The following is a 13810-nucleotide window of genomic DNA, read 5'->3' as shown; positions in this document are numbered from 1 at the left end:
GGATATAAGTTTCCATTTTTCTGCCCTAATATCTGGAAGTGCAATTACAGAGTCATAATTATAGTTGCATGTTTAGTTTATTTAACTAAAGTAGTTTGCTAAACTACTTTTTGGAGTGGTGTATTATTTTATATCCTCACCAGCAGCGTAACAGAGATCCGCTTTCTTCACATCCTTGCCAGCATTTGGTATTGCCACCCATTTTTATTTTAGCTGTTTTAATAGGTGTAAAGTGATATCTCAATGTGGTCTTAATTTGCATTTCCTAATGGCTAGTGAGGTTGAAAATCCTTTTGTGTGCTTGTTTGCCTTTAGTATATCCTCTTCAGTTAAATGACTTCATGTCTTTTACCTGTTTTTTTTTTAAGATTTTTTTTTTTTTTTAGATTTTATTTATTTATTCATGAGAGACAGAGAGAGAGAAAGAGGTAGAGACACAGAAAGAGGCAGAAGCAGGCTCCATGCAGGCAGCCCGACATGGGACTCGATCCCAGGTCTCCAGGATCAGGCCCTGGGCTGAAGGCAGCGCTAAACCGCTGAGCCACCAGGGCTGCCCAAGATTTTATTTATTCATTCATGAGAGGCACAGAGAAGCAGAGACACAGGCAGAGGGAGAAGCAGGCCCCCTGCAGGGATCCCAATGCAGCATTCGATCCCAGGACCCCAGGATCATGACCTGAACCCAAGGCAGATGCTCAACCACCCAGTCACCCCTACCCATTTTCTAATTGGATTGTTTGGTGTTCATTTTTTCTTTTTCTTTTTTACTGATAAGTTTTGGGCATTCTTTATATATCCTAGATATGTGTCCTTTTTCAGATTGGTAGTTTGCAAATATTCTCTTCTAGTCTGTAGCTTGTCTTTTCATCCTTTTCATATTAACAGCGTCCTTCACAGAGCAAAAGTTATTAATTTTGATGGAGATCAATTTATCGATTTTTCTTTTGTGGATCATATTTTAGGTGCCACGTGTAAGAATTCTTCACCAAGTCCTGGGTTCTGAAAATGTTCTCCTCTGTAATTGTGGTATTGTGATATAATAGGAAATAAACTTTGGCCTTTATCCATTGGCACACAACTCCTAAAACCCTTGTAATTTCCTAAGTGATAAAGAGCAATCAGAGAATCTTTTGTTATAGTATTTAGTTTTTGTTCCCAGCTCCTGAAATAGCTGGAGAATATAAAGGTGAAAGAAGTATCTTGTGTTATTCATTTACAATCCCTTTTCATTCACACCGGAGGTCAGGTTAATGAAGTGACTTTTAGAAAGCCCCTAAAAATAGTGGGGGTGGGGAGGAAGAGGGAGGCTGAGGTGGGGGGCTGAGGTGGGGATTGAAGCTGGTTGTCAGGGAACCAAGCATGTGATTAGAGGGTTGGAACTTTCAGCCCCACTCTCACCCCAGGGAGGGGAGAGGGGCTGGAGATTGAGTTTAATTATTATTATTTTTTAATTTATTTAATTCAATTAATTAACATATAATGCATTATTGGTTTCAGAGGTAGAGGTCAGTGATTCATCAGTCTTCACCAGTGCCTATTACATTACGTGCCCTCCTTCATGTCCATCACACAGTTACCCCCTTCATGTCCATCACACAGTTACCCCCTCCCCCAACCTCTCTCTCCTCCAGCAACCCTCAGTTTGTTTCTTATGATTAAGAGTCTCTTATGGTTTGTCTCCCTCTCTGATTTCATCTTGTTTTATTTTTCCTCTCTTCCCCTATGATCCTCTGTTTTGTTTCTTAAATTCCACATATGAGTGAGATCATATGATAATTGTCTTTCTCTGACTGACTTATTTCATTTAGCATAATATCCTCTAGCTCCATTCACATCATTGCAAATGGCAAGATTTCATTCTTTTTTTCTTTTTAAAGGTTTATTTATTTATTCATGAGAGGCACACACACACAGAGAGAGAGAGAGAGAGAGAGAGAGGCAGAGACACAGGCAGAGGGAGAAGCAGGCTCCCCCAGGAAACCCGATGTGGGACTCTATCCCGGATCCCAGGATCACCCCCTGAGCTGAATGAAGGCAGATGCTCAACGCTGAGCCACCCAGGCGTCCCAGATTTCATTCTTTTGTTGGGAGTAGTATTCCATATATATATATATATATATGCACATATACGTATATATACCACATCTTTATCCGTTCATCTGTCAATGGACATCTGGGCTCTTTCCATAGCTTGGCTGTTGTGGACATTGATGCTATGCACATTGGGATTCTGAAGGTGCCCCTTTGGGTCACTACATTTGTATCTTTGGGGTAAATACCCAGTAGTGCAATTGCTGTGTGATAGGGTAGCTCTATTTTCAACTTTTTTGAGGAACCTCTATACTGTTTTTCAGAGTGGCCATACCAGCTTGCATTCCCACCAATAGTGTGCGAGGGTTTCCCTTTTGGAGACTGAGTTTAAACACTAATGGCCAGTGATTTAATTAATCATGCCTGTGTAATGAAGACTTCATAAAAGTCCCTAAAATAAGGGGTTTGGAGAGCTTCTAGGTTGGTGCAAGTGCTGAGAGAGTGGTGCCCCTCGAGAGGACATGGAAGCTCCAAGCCCTTTCCCACATACCTTACCCTATGTATCTCTTCCATCTGGCTGTTCCTAAATTGTATTGTACTGAAAAAAATTGTACTAAAATTGTACTGAAATTTTAACGTGCTGATTTTGTCCTTTATAATAAACTGATTTCATGAGTTCTGTGAGCTGTTCTAGCATATTATTGGACCCAAAGAGGGGATTGTGGGAACCTCCGACTGATAGCCAGTTAGTAAGAAGCCCAGGTGATAGTCAGGGACTTGTGATTGGCACTGAAGTGAGGGCTGTTTTGTGAGACTGTGCCTTTCACTTTCTACTGTGCTTACGCCAAGTAGATCAGGTCAGAACTGAGTTATATTATAGGACACCCCGTTGGTGTCTGCATATAATCAGAGAACTGGTCGGGGTGGGGAACACATCTGTTGTCATAAATAAGGTATGGAGAGTAGTTGTGGATCAGAGAGGAGAAAGGGATTTTCCTTTTAGTGATCTTCTGAAAAATTTTACTTGTATATTTTACATTTAAATCTATGAGCCATTGTGAATTAATTTTTTTGTACAAAGTGTGAGGGTTAGATTGAGGGTTTTGTTTTTGTATTTTTGTTGTTGTTGTTGTTTTGCTTAGGGTTATTTGTGGTAGGCTGACTAGTGGCCCCTCAAGGAGATCCAAATCCTAATAACTGGAACCTGTGATGTTACCTTATATGGCAAGAGGAATTTTTGTAGATGTGATTAAGTTAAGGTTCTTGAGAGGGGTGATTATCCTGGATTATCCATGTGGGCCAGGTATATCCACAAGGCTTCTAACAAAAGAGAAGCAGCAGATCAGAGTGAGCAGTAGGAGATGTGACCACGGACCAGGATGTTGGAGTGTGTAGAAAGGAGTCATGAGTCAAGATATGCAGGCAGTCTTTACCGGTGAGTACAAAGACAGGATGAAGTATTAGTTCTTTTAACTCAATTCTTTTTTTCTTTCCATTACATCATATATTTGTGTATGATGCTATATGTTAGTCATATACCTTATATATGTTAAATCACATTTTGGTAAGCTATAAGCAATTTCTGGGCTGTACTGAAATTTTAACGTGTTTAATTTTGTCCATTTGTCATCCATCCATCCATCCATTCACCCATCCAATAACTACCTCCTGAGTGTCTAACTGGTGCCAGTGTAAAGCCCTAAGGATACTGGCGTAAGAAAGGTAAGCTCCACGGAGGCCTGGGTGGCTCAGCAGTTGAGCATCTGCCTTCCACTCAGGGTGTGATCTAGTGGGATCAGTCTAGTTTGAACTGCAAATACAGTAAGGGGATCCGGATGGAGTCCCTCATTGGGTTCCCTGCAAGGAGCCTGCTTCTCCCGCTGCCTATGTCTCTGCCTTCTGCCCCATCTCTCATGAATAAATAAATCTTAAAAAAAAAAAGAAAGAAAGGTAGGCTCCAGTCTCTGAATCAAGGAGCTTGCCCTCTAGTGGGCAAAAGTAGGCATAGGCATATACTGTGTACCAGTGTGAAAAGGAGAGATGGGGTAAGTTTGTTCAGTAAGTGAGGCCTGAGCTGGATCTTAGAGGATGAGGCAGGAGTTAGTCAGATGACAGTGAAGGCTGGGGGGATAGCAGGGTTGTGGAGAGGACACCGTAGGCAGAAGCACCAGGTCTTGCAGAGGCATGAAGCCATGACAGAACATGGCGCACTGGGGAAACCTTGCTGGCTGGCTCTGATTGGTGCTTGGTCACTGAGGGTGCTAGTGAGGGAGGAGAATGCTTAAGGAAAAGGTAAGGGTCCACTCACGGAAAGCCCCTGCATATCTTGTTAGGAAGTTTGGCTTATCCTGAACACAATGAGGGGCCACTGTAAGATTTAGGCAGGGATAACGTGATCAGATTTGGTTTTTAAAAAATTGTTCTGATGGTTATGGAAGGGAGTTGAAACTGGGGAAAGGGAGAGAAATTATGAAGTTGCTGTGGTAATGTAGAATTGACAAGTGCCTGGACCGGGGCAGGACTATTGGACATAAAGACAGGGTCTTGGTCTTGGTCTGACAGTTACAAGAGAGGTAGGACATGTGGGTAGAAAGTGATGAGTTGGATACGGTGAAAGAAGAGACTGTTCCTAAAACCCTGTCTTGGAATTTGTTTATTCATTCATTACAATGGTTCTGTTTGTTGGTTGCCTGAATATATCATCTGCAGGGAAATAGAGACGTGTCCAATGATCTGGTGTTGGTTATGATAATATTTCAGTAAGATAGCATTGTGGATCAACTTTCCCTTGTTTTGTGTAAAATATCTAGAATGGAAGTTGCCTACAAAAAAAATATTTTAATTTCAGCTATTTTTTCCTTTACCATATTGCTCATTCACGGACTGTGTCCTGACATTAGCAGAGGGTGGTTGTGTAAAGAGTAGATGACAACCCATTTTAATATTGTATTGATTGTTTACTGTATTTATAACTCTACCTGTTTCAAGAAGGAATTTGGAACAGTCTAGTTTGAACCACAAATACAATATGGATGAACATAGTAGATACAAAGCAAAAGATTGATAGTCCTGGTTCTCCCATTCACAAGTGGCCATTTCCCTTTTCAACTTCCCAGTGTCCATTTCTTTTTCCTACCCAGTAACAGTACCCTAATTTTTATTACACCTTTCCTTCCCACAGGCCTTGGGCCAAGGTGACTGTAGCTTCTAAAGAATTTGAAACTGAAACTAAACAAAACCCTCCCCACCTCTCACATCTGCCCCCTATTGGTTCTGAATGAGTATATTCTCTAAATTGGTCTAACCACAGTAAAGCTGAGGGCTTTTGCTTAGAGGGTAGGAATGTCTGGAGACACTGTTGGTCACAACTGTGGGGTGTGGGAGTGCTACTGGCATCTAGTGAACAAAGGCCAGGGTTGCTGCTGTTCTTTACAACAAAGAATTGTGTGGTTCAAAATGTCCATAGTGCCGAGTCTGAGAAATCCTGTGCCAATTCCCTGTAGTTTTAGACAGATAGCATCCATGGGAGCCTTGACATTGGCATTGTAGGGAAAATTTTGTGTGTATATCTGTGAGAAACTCTGCATTGTCTAGACTGTAGAGGACACTCCTCCAGGTTATCTGATTCTAAGGAAGCTATTTTGCAATAGCAAACTGCAGGCTATAATAACTAACAATAATTCAAAGTCATTCTTGTCAACCATCTGCTTGTCTATAGTCCTCTATAGTCATGCAAAGTCTATTCTGTCTAGCAGGAATTCAATTGATGTCCCTGTCCCATTGTGGAGTATATTTGCTTTGCCCCCACTGGCATGTTCAGTTAAATATCCCAACTCCATATAAGTTTGTGATTTTTTTTTTTTTACTTTTCCTTTAAACTGGTTGTAATACCTCACCAATTTTTTCCTTCCTGACAACAAACAATGCATTCGTTTTTAACCCATTTTAAGCTACTTTACCTTTTAAAATTATTTTATTTTATTATTTTAAAGAATTCTCTGTTAATAGCATCACCTGTCTTTGAGGAGCTAAGGGAATGAGAGCACTTCAATTGGAAGACGCTCTGGTTTCAGTAATGGAGGCAGGACCCTGGACTTCCATGAAGCTTCAGAACAATAGGTATTTGTCTGTGTAGCCCATTGCTATATTCCTGGTGTCTAAGCAGCACCCAGTAGTAGTAAATGCTCCATAAATATTTGTTGAATGAATATATGAAACAACCGAATTGACACTTTCCGTTTAGGCTGAATAGATTGAGAAGAAAAAGGGAGAGAAAAGGTATGTTCTCTGTGGGAACAAAGGAGGGGAGATTTCTTTAAGGAGAGGGGAACATTGATAATGGGAAAACATTTGTGTTAAATTTTGTAGGGTCCTAGCGAATTTGGGCCACCTTACATTGCTGGTAGCTGTTTTATTTGGTGCATATTGCATGATCCAGTCTAGGCAGTTGAGCATAATTTCAAAGAACAGGTGGTGACTTCTCTCCTTTCTGGATAGTGTGACTTTGGGATAAGTGTATTTATTTCAAACGCTTTTGGGATAAAAATAAAAGGCATTAATAAACTATGTAAGGTGCAGCACTACTTATATTTTTGGTCCAAGGTGAATATATAAGAGGACAACTTCAACATACTAGCAATAATAGGAAATGCACAAAAATAGGAAATGCTTGTTTAAATCTACCAGCTATGTTCCATTACTGAAGAGTGAAAGGTTTGAGCTTTTGAGAAGACTGATCATAGCTTTTGTTGTCCAATAGCTGAAAGTTCTCCTGTTAACCAGGAGAGTACACAGAGATTTCTTGGGACCTGAGCTATAAGGGAAGTTGTTACAGATGGTTCTGGAAAATGCAAAAATTAATCTAGACACAGAACTTATACCCTTCACAAAATTTAACTCAAAATGGGCCATATACTTAAATGTAAAATGCAAAAGTATAAAACTAGGAGATAACAAAAGAAAATTTAGAGGCCTGTGGCTTTGGCAATGATTCTTTAAATGCAGCATCAAGAGCATGATCCATGAAAGAAAAAATTGATAAGCTGGATTTCATTAAAATTAAAATGTTCTGCTCTGTGAAAGACATTGTCAAGAGAAATAGGAGACAAGCCACAGACTGCAAAAACATATATGCAAAAGACATATCAGATAAAAAACTGTTGTATAAAAATATAAAGAACTCATAAAATTCAACAATAAGAACATAAGCAATCTGATTTAGAAATTGGCCAAGTACCTTAACAGATACCTCACTAAAGATCTGCAGATGGCAAATAAGCATATGAAAAGATATTGCTATAAAAGACATGTCGTCATATGTCAATAGGGAAATGCAAATTAAAACAACCATGAGATACCATTTATTTTTATGTTTTTATTATTTTATTTTTTTTAAAGATTTTATTTGTTTATTCATAGACACAGAGAGAGAGAGAGGCAGAGACACAGACAGAGGGAGAAGCAGGCTCCATGCAGGGAGCCCAATGTGGGACTCAATCCCCCCGGGTCTCCAGGATCACACCCCAGGCTGCAGGCGGGGCCAAACCGCTGCGCCACCGGGGCTGCCCCCATTTTTTTATTTTATTTTTATTTTTAAAGACTTTATTTATTTATTCAGGAGAGAGAGAGAGAGAGAGAGAGAGGCAGAGACACAGGCAGAGGGAGAAGCAGGTTCCATGCAGGGAGCCCGACGTGGGACTTGATCCTGGGTCTCCAGGATCAGGCCCTGGGCTGAAGGCTGCGCTGAACCGCTGAGCCACCCAGGCTGCCCATGAGATACCATTATACACCAATTAGAAGGGTCTAAATCCAGAACACTGACAATACCAAATACAGGCAAGGATATGGAGTAACAAGAAATTATCTTTCAATGTTGATGGGAATGCAAAATGGTACAGCCACTTTGGAAGACAGTTTGGCAGTTTCTTACAAAACGAAATCTCCTCTTACCATATGATCCAGTAATTATACTCATTGGTGTACCCAAAGGAGCTGAAAATATATCCACACAAAAACCCGCACACTGTTTATGGCAGCTTTATTCATAATTGTCAAAAACTGGAAGCAAATAAGATGTCCTGGGAGCAAATGGATAAATAAACTGGGGTACATCCAGACAATGGAATATTATTCACTGTTAAAAAGTAGTGACCTATCAAATCATGGAAAGACATGGAGGAAACTTAAATGCATACTATTAAGTGAAAGAAGCCAATCTGAAAAGGCTACATAGTGTATGATTCCAACTATCTGATATTCTGAAAAAGGCACAACTATAGAGACAGTAAAAAGATCAGTGGTTTCCAGGGATTAAGGGGGAGGAAAGGATGAACAGGCAGAGCAGAGAGGATTTTTAGGGCAGTGAAACTACTCTGTATGATACTTCAGTGGTGGATACATGTTATTATACATTTGTTGAAATCCATAGAATGTCCAACACCAAGGGCGATGTATAATACAAACTGTGGACTCTGGGTGATAAGTAAATGTTAGGTTCATCGACTGTAATAAATGTATCACTCTGGTGGGGGATGTTTGATAATGGGGGAAGCTATGCATGTGTGGGAGTAGGGAGTATACATGAAATCTCTGTACCTTCTGCTCAATTTTGCTATGAATGTAAAACTGCTTTAAAAAATAAAGTGTATTATAATATTATAATCAAAATGTCTGAGTCACAAACCCAATAAATATTTAGATTATAATTTAGAAAGAAAATTGAACCCTGGGAGAGCCTGGACTTAACCAACCTAAGAAAAACATGCTGAGAAAGTTAGCAACTTTTGTTTTTATCCTCCCTGTGATAATGAAAACAATGCTTGTTTCCTGCACCTTCTTTTCTCATTAGTAGAACTTTATGTCAGGCCACTTAAATGGTGTTCAAAATGTATCCTGCTTTTCTAGTTTGGGGGGAGAGGTGGCAAATGTAGTTGACCTCATGTTTGTTCCTCTCCTCCTTGCACTCTGCCCATGCATGGCGACACCAGGCCCAGCAGCCTCTACCAGAAGTCCATCCCCTCTAAGCTCTGGCTGCCTTGAGCCAGGGATCTCAGCAAGGAAACAGTTAGTGTAAAAAACATCAGGAATGCTTTGTAGAGTGTCCAATGTCTGTGGTGTGCTTCATACTTGCCAACAGCCCCAGAGTTACAGGAAAAACACGTGAGATGGAATTATGTTGGTCTATTGTTTTATCATTGATCTTAGTAAAACTATTTCTTAAACTCCTAAACTGCTTGTAAGCTAATAAAGAGGGAAATTATTCTGTACCATGCCTGAGGTGGAGTGGAGATGAGGGTGGGGAGATGGAGAATGAGGAGAAGGAGGAGCCAAACCGGGCTGGTACCCGTATTCATTCATTCTGTGAATTCAGGCACACATTAGTGAACAAGAGAGGCAAGTTTTGTTTCTATTCTAGAACGGGGAAATACAGGCAATAAATAAGCAGATTACTTAACATGATGATGTTCAAGCAGAATGGGACGATATGATGGGCATGAGGTGGGGACTTGGCGGCTGAGAATTGGGGCAGGGGTACTTTATTAAGCATAAAGGGAAGAGCACAGAGCAGAGACCTGAATGAGGTGAGGAAGCCAGCTGTGATGGTCTCTGGCTAAAAGGTACAGTCCATTTTAGAAAGGGGCCCTCTGTTTTTTCTGGAGAACTCATTTATATACTGAGGTAGCAGAACAGGTTATTTTCTTCATTTCTTGCCTCCTTCTTGAAGTGAGATACAAACCTATCCCTTCTTTGGGGGCTAGGTACCTGGTAAATCAGACTGATGTTGCTCAAGGTTTCACAGAGACAAATTCTTGGTGTACACTGAGACTATATATATAGTGTCTCTCTCTCTCTCTCTCTATATATATATATATATATATATATATATATATATATATATATATATATATATATATATATATATATATATTTATCTCCATCCTGAGCTAAGGAATAGGATAAGTGCTTTGGGCTTCAAAGGGGAGAAGGGCAATGCACAGGCAATAAGGGGGCAGAGAGCAGATGTTGGGTAATTAGATGTTCCCTCTGCTATACAGATGTCAGATAAAATTTTTCATTGGTAATGAGTCTCAATCTAAGAAAGACACTCAATTTAGATACCTCTAGGCAGTCGAAGGAGGAACAAAAGTTTCTCTTGAGTCCTCAGGGTCTGGATTGCTTTCAGCTTATCATAGGCCACATGACAAATTGGCACATTTTGGGGACGCCTGTTCTGAAACCGTTCATTAGTCAGCAAGGATTGCCAGGGCTCTGCAGGCATACTTGTATGTATGTATGGGTCCAGACTCCATCGTGGGATAGTAAGCCATCCCAAACTGTCTGATGTAGAACCACCTCTAAGGCTCGCAGTTCTAAACTTGTAGTCCTGGGGCTTCAGTTCTGATGATAAGATTTCAGCATGTAACAGCACTCCCATCATCTAGGGTTAACTTGTTTCATGCTTATGCGCTCCTTGCTTGCTGACCAAAGTCCCTTGATCTATAGCAAAAACACCTTCTTTTCCTTGAGATTTGCAGACCACTGGCCTTGAGGAATGAAGGCCCAGAAGATAAGGCCTGTCTACATTCGAAAACACTACCACTGACGCCAGCAAGTCCTTCTAGGGTTATGTCCACATATGACTAGCTTCCGGGGCACCCGCTTCTCTGCACATAGCCCCCCTCCCTCTTTTAATGTCTTCCACTTTAAAACACTCCGGCTTCGCCTGATCGGGGAGGACCATCTTTGAGACCGTAGTCTATCACCCTCCCAGGTTGCTGGCTTTCTGAGTAAAGCAACCTTTCTCGCCCCCCCCCCCCCGCCCCCCCCCGTCCCATCACTTGTCTCTCGAATGTTGATTTTCCAGCAGGGGGCAGCTGAACCTGAGTTGTTCCCTGTCCAATAACAAGCCTGCCAAACCGCATGTGCGTTTCGCTGGGGAGTGTCTAGAAAAGTCACTCTCAAAAGGGGGCGACGTCTACCAGAACAGCGACTGGCCTCAGGACTTGTCCACGGCCACTTTCTTACTGGTAAGAAAAACGACAAGATCAGCTCCCATTCCCTTCTCGGTTGCGAGGGCGGACGAATATCCCCGGGACCCACGCAAGGGCAGCGTAAACACAGCTCTGCTAAGGGTCACAACTAGATTCCGATCTCGGCCCCAGCGCGCCCAGGCCCGTCGGGGACTATTTGCGTCCCGGTCGCTCAGCATTGTGGGACTGGTAGTCCAGGCTGGTGCGTGGGTCTGGACTGCCGAAGCCATAGAACTACGCTTCCCAGCAAGGACCCCAGCAGTAGCTGGCGCGGGCCGTGTGCGTCAGTCACCCGACTTCCGGAGGAGCCGGGGGCGGGACCGCGGCGGAGGCTGGAGCTAGGCGTCGGGATGCAGCGCCCCGGGCCCTTCAGCACCCTCTACGGGCGGGTCCTGGCCCCGCTGCCCGGGCGGGCCGGGGGTGCGGCCTCTGGCGGAGGCGGGAACAGCTGGGCCGTCCTGGGTTCGCACGTGCAGCCTCCTGGGCGCGCGCAGTCCGGGACCCGTGCGGGCATCGTCAACACAGGAACCTACGGCGGAGACGCCAGCAGCGCCTGCCCGGCCCCCTCTACGATGTCCAAGGCCGAGGAGGCCAAGAAGCTGGCGGGGCGCGCGGCGGTGGAGAACCACGTGAGGGTGAGCGGCTCCCGGCGTGGGGCTTCCGCGCTCGGCGCGATGGGCTCGTGTTGCGCGCTCCGGCTGCTGCTGGAGCCAGGGCGAGGGCTGCGTGAGAGGGGAGAGGGTGTTCCCTGCACCCGGGTTTAGGGCTCCCCTTCTCCTTGCTTCTTAAACGTCTTTTAGATGTGAGATCGATGGGGGGCGGGCGAGTCTCCCCAAAAGTTGAGCTTTCTAAAGGACTCCTTATCCGGCCGGGTAACACTTTGCAAAGTGGCGTCTGGTGGTGCCTGATGTGCTTGGAGTGGCGCTGGAGGGGATTTGCCGTGGGGCTTCTTTACTAACAAATGGAAAATGGTGAGTTCTGGGGCTGCCAAGAGAGCCTCACTTCTCTTTACTACGCAGGGAAGCCGGTGGAGAGCTGGTTTGAAAATCGCTTTGAAATTTCACAACAAGGAGGTTTATCTTGAGCTTGTCGCCCGCCCGGTCCTGAGTGTGCTCGCCAGTGAAGGAGACAGCCAAAGAGGGGAGACCTGGGCTTTAAACCTCCTGCCTTTGACAGGCTGGGTGGACCCATGAATTCTGGAGAAAAAAAAAAACAAAACTATTCTTTAAGGTTAGGGCACAAAGTTTAGCTGTTACCCGCGAGGTCGTGTTGGGTGTGGTGCTATTCAGTGGAGTCTCTTAACCTGAGTGGATTTATTGTCATCTGTCAAGTTAATTGTCTTAATTATGGTACTTCCGTGGAGCCAAGTGGAGTATCTCTGCCCTTTGGTGGAGTTTCCTTGGCTTTGCTGGCCTTTTGTCTCTTCTGTTTCTTAGAAAGTGGTTTCAGATTCCCTTTCTCCTCTCATGATAGTTCTTTACATTTGTTAATGCTTCGGTGTACAGAGTTACTTCGCATAGATGATGTTTGATCTTCCGTAGCATTGACCAAGTGGGAGGGACCCAGTGTGACAACCTGTGGGTCAGCATGTGCTGTAGAAGGAATGGCAGAGGATCCTCCGGAACCCAAACGGAGTGACTGCTGTTCCAGTACCCTTCCACCAGTTCCCTAGCTGCTCTGTTTTTGGTGTAGTTTGTTCCAAGTCTGGTTAGTAGTGGAGTTTTCTATGGGAATTCGCAGAGACAATGCAGAATGTGTAGTCTGGCTCTACTATTAGGATTCAGTGTCTCTGCTATAAAATTGGGACAGTAACCTGAAATTTTTAAAATGTCCTGTATAAAGGGAATGATTAATAGATGGGTGAATGAAATCTGTACAGCTAGAGAAGTCTCATATCTTAGTATCCCTATTAACCTGGTTACATTAATATTTGGTGTTGAAAGTCTTGGTGACTTTCTCTTTATAATGTATTTTGCTTACATAAAAATCTGCAAACCCCCACCTCAGGCTAGAGCTACAAAACACTGGATTCCAGCCACATTATTCTGTGAAATTACCAGGCGATCACGGAGAGATCTTCTTTAGCCTTTTGGAGGCACCTCACTCCAATCTCAGTTGCACCTACTTTCCCTACCAAACTTCTTCCTGAGATGCTAACATTACCTGAATTTTCTATTTTCTGCTCTTAAATGTTGATGTATTCATTTCATCCATTTATCAGGTATTTGAGGGCCTAATGTCAGGGCCTATCAGGTATTTGAGGGCCTAATGTCAGGAAATTGGTGTGGTGGCCAGAAATGTGGCTGCAGAGAGAAAGAAAATCAGGGCCTGGATACTTTGTAAACAGAATAATTAATTCAGATCTATATATGAATTAAACGTAGTCATGTACCTAATTATCATAGTCATGTGCCTTAGCTGGATGCCCTTTTTTGGGGGGGGGAGGGGGCGTGTCTTTTGCTCCATCTAAGCCATGTTTTCCTCTAGTACTTTGTGTCTTGAAATTGTTTACTCTCTTGTATAAGTTTATTGAGATGGTCAAGTGTGGAGTCCCATTGGTTCTACTTTTGGCATGTTGTTAGAGCTGACCCTTCCCTTTGACCTATCACCTTTCCTAGTTGAGACTCTCCCTTGGCCAGAAGATTACAGTTGCCTTTATCCTGTCGCCTCTGCCAACCTCCCACATGATGCACTGTTATCTTCTGAAGCGCTCATCTGCTCTTGTCATAGTGGCCCTCAGGTGGTCTCAT

General features: G+C 43.1%; 1 protein-coding gene across 2 annotated transcripts in view; it reads left to right on the top strand.

Annotated features, from left to right (window-relative positions):
• Window positions 1-11084: 11084 nt before the first annotated feature.
• The window catches only part of RPIA (ribose 5-phosphate isomerase A), a 30517-nt gene continuing 27791 nt past the window's right edge, over window positions 11085-13810 (top strand). The window contains exon 1 of one of the 2 annotated variants that reach the window (XM_038561497.1): window positions 11085-11695. In XM_038561497.1, coding sequence (XP_038417425.1) covers window positions 11411-11695 — 285 coding nt within the window. In that variant the 5' untranslated portion in view covers window positions 11085-11410. The remainder of the gene's footprint in view (window positions 11696-13810) is intronic. The other variant, XM_038561496.1, reaches the window with a different exon arrangement.

This window comes from Canis lupus, chromosome 17 (genome assembly GCF_011100685.1).
Source record: "Canis lupus familiaris isolate Mischka breed German Shepherd chromosome 17, alternate assembly UU_Cfam_GSD_1.0, whole genome shotgun sequence".
NCBI lineage: Eukaryota > Metazoa > Chordata > Mammalia > Carnivora > Canidae > Canis > Canis lupus.
Note: the sequence above shows the minus strand (reverse complement) of the source record. Positions and strands in the feature narration are given on the sequence as shown.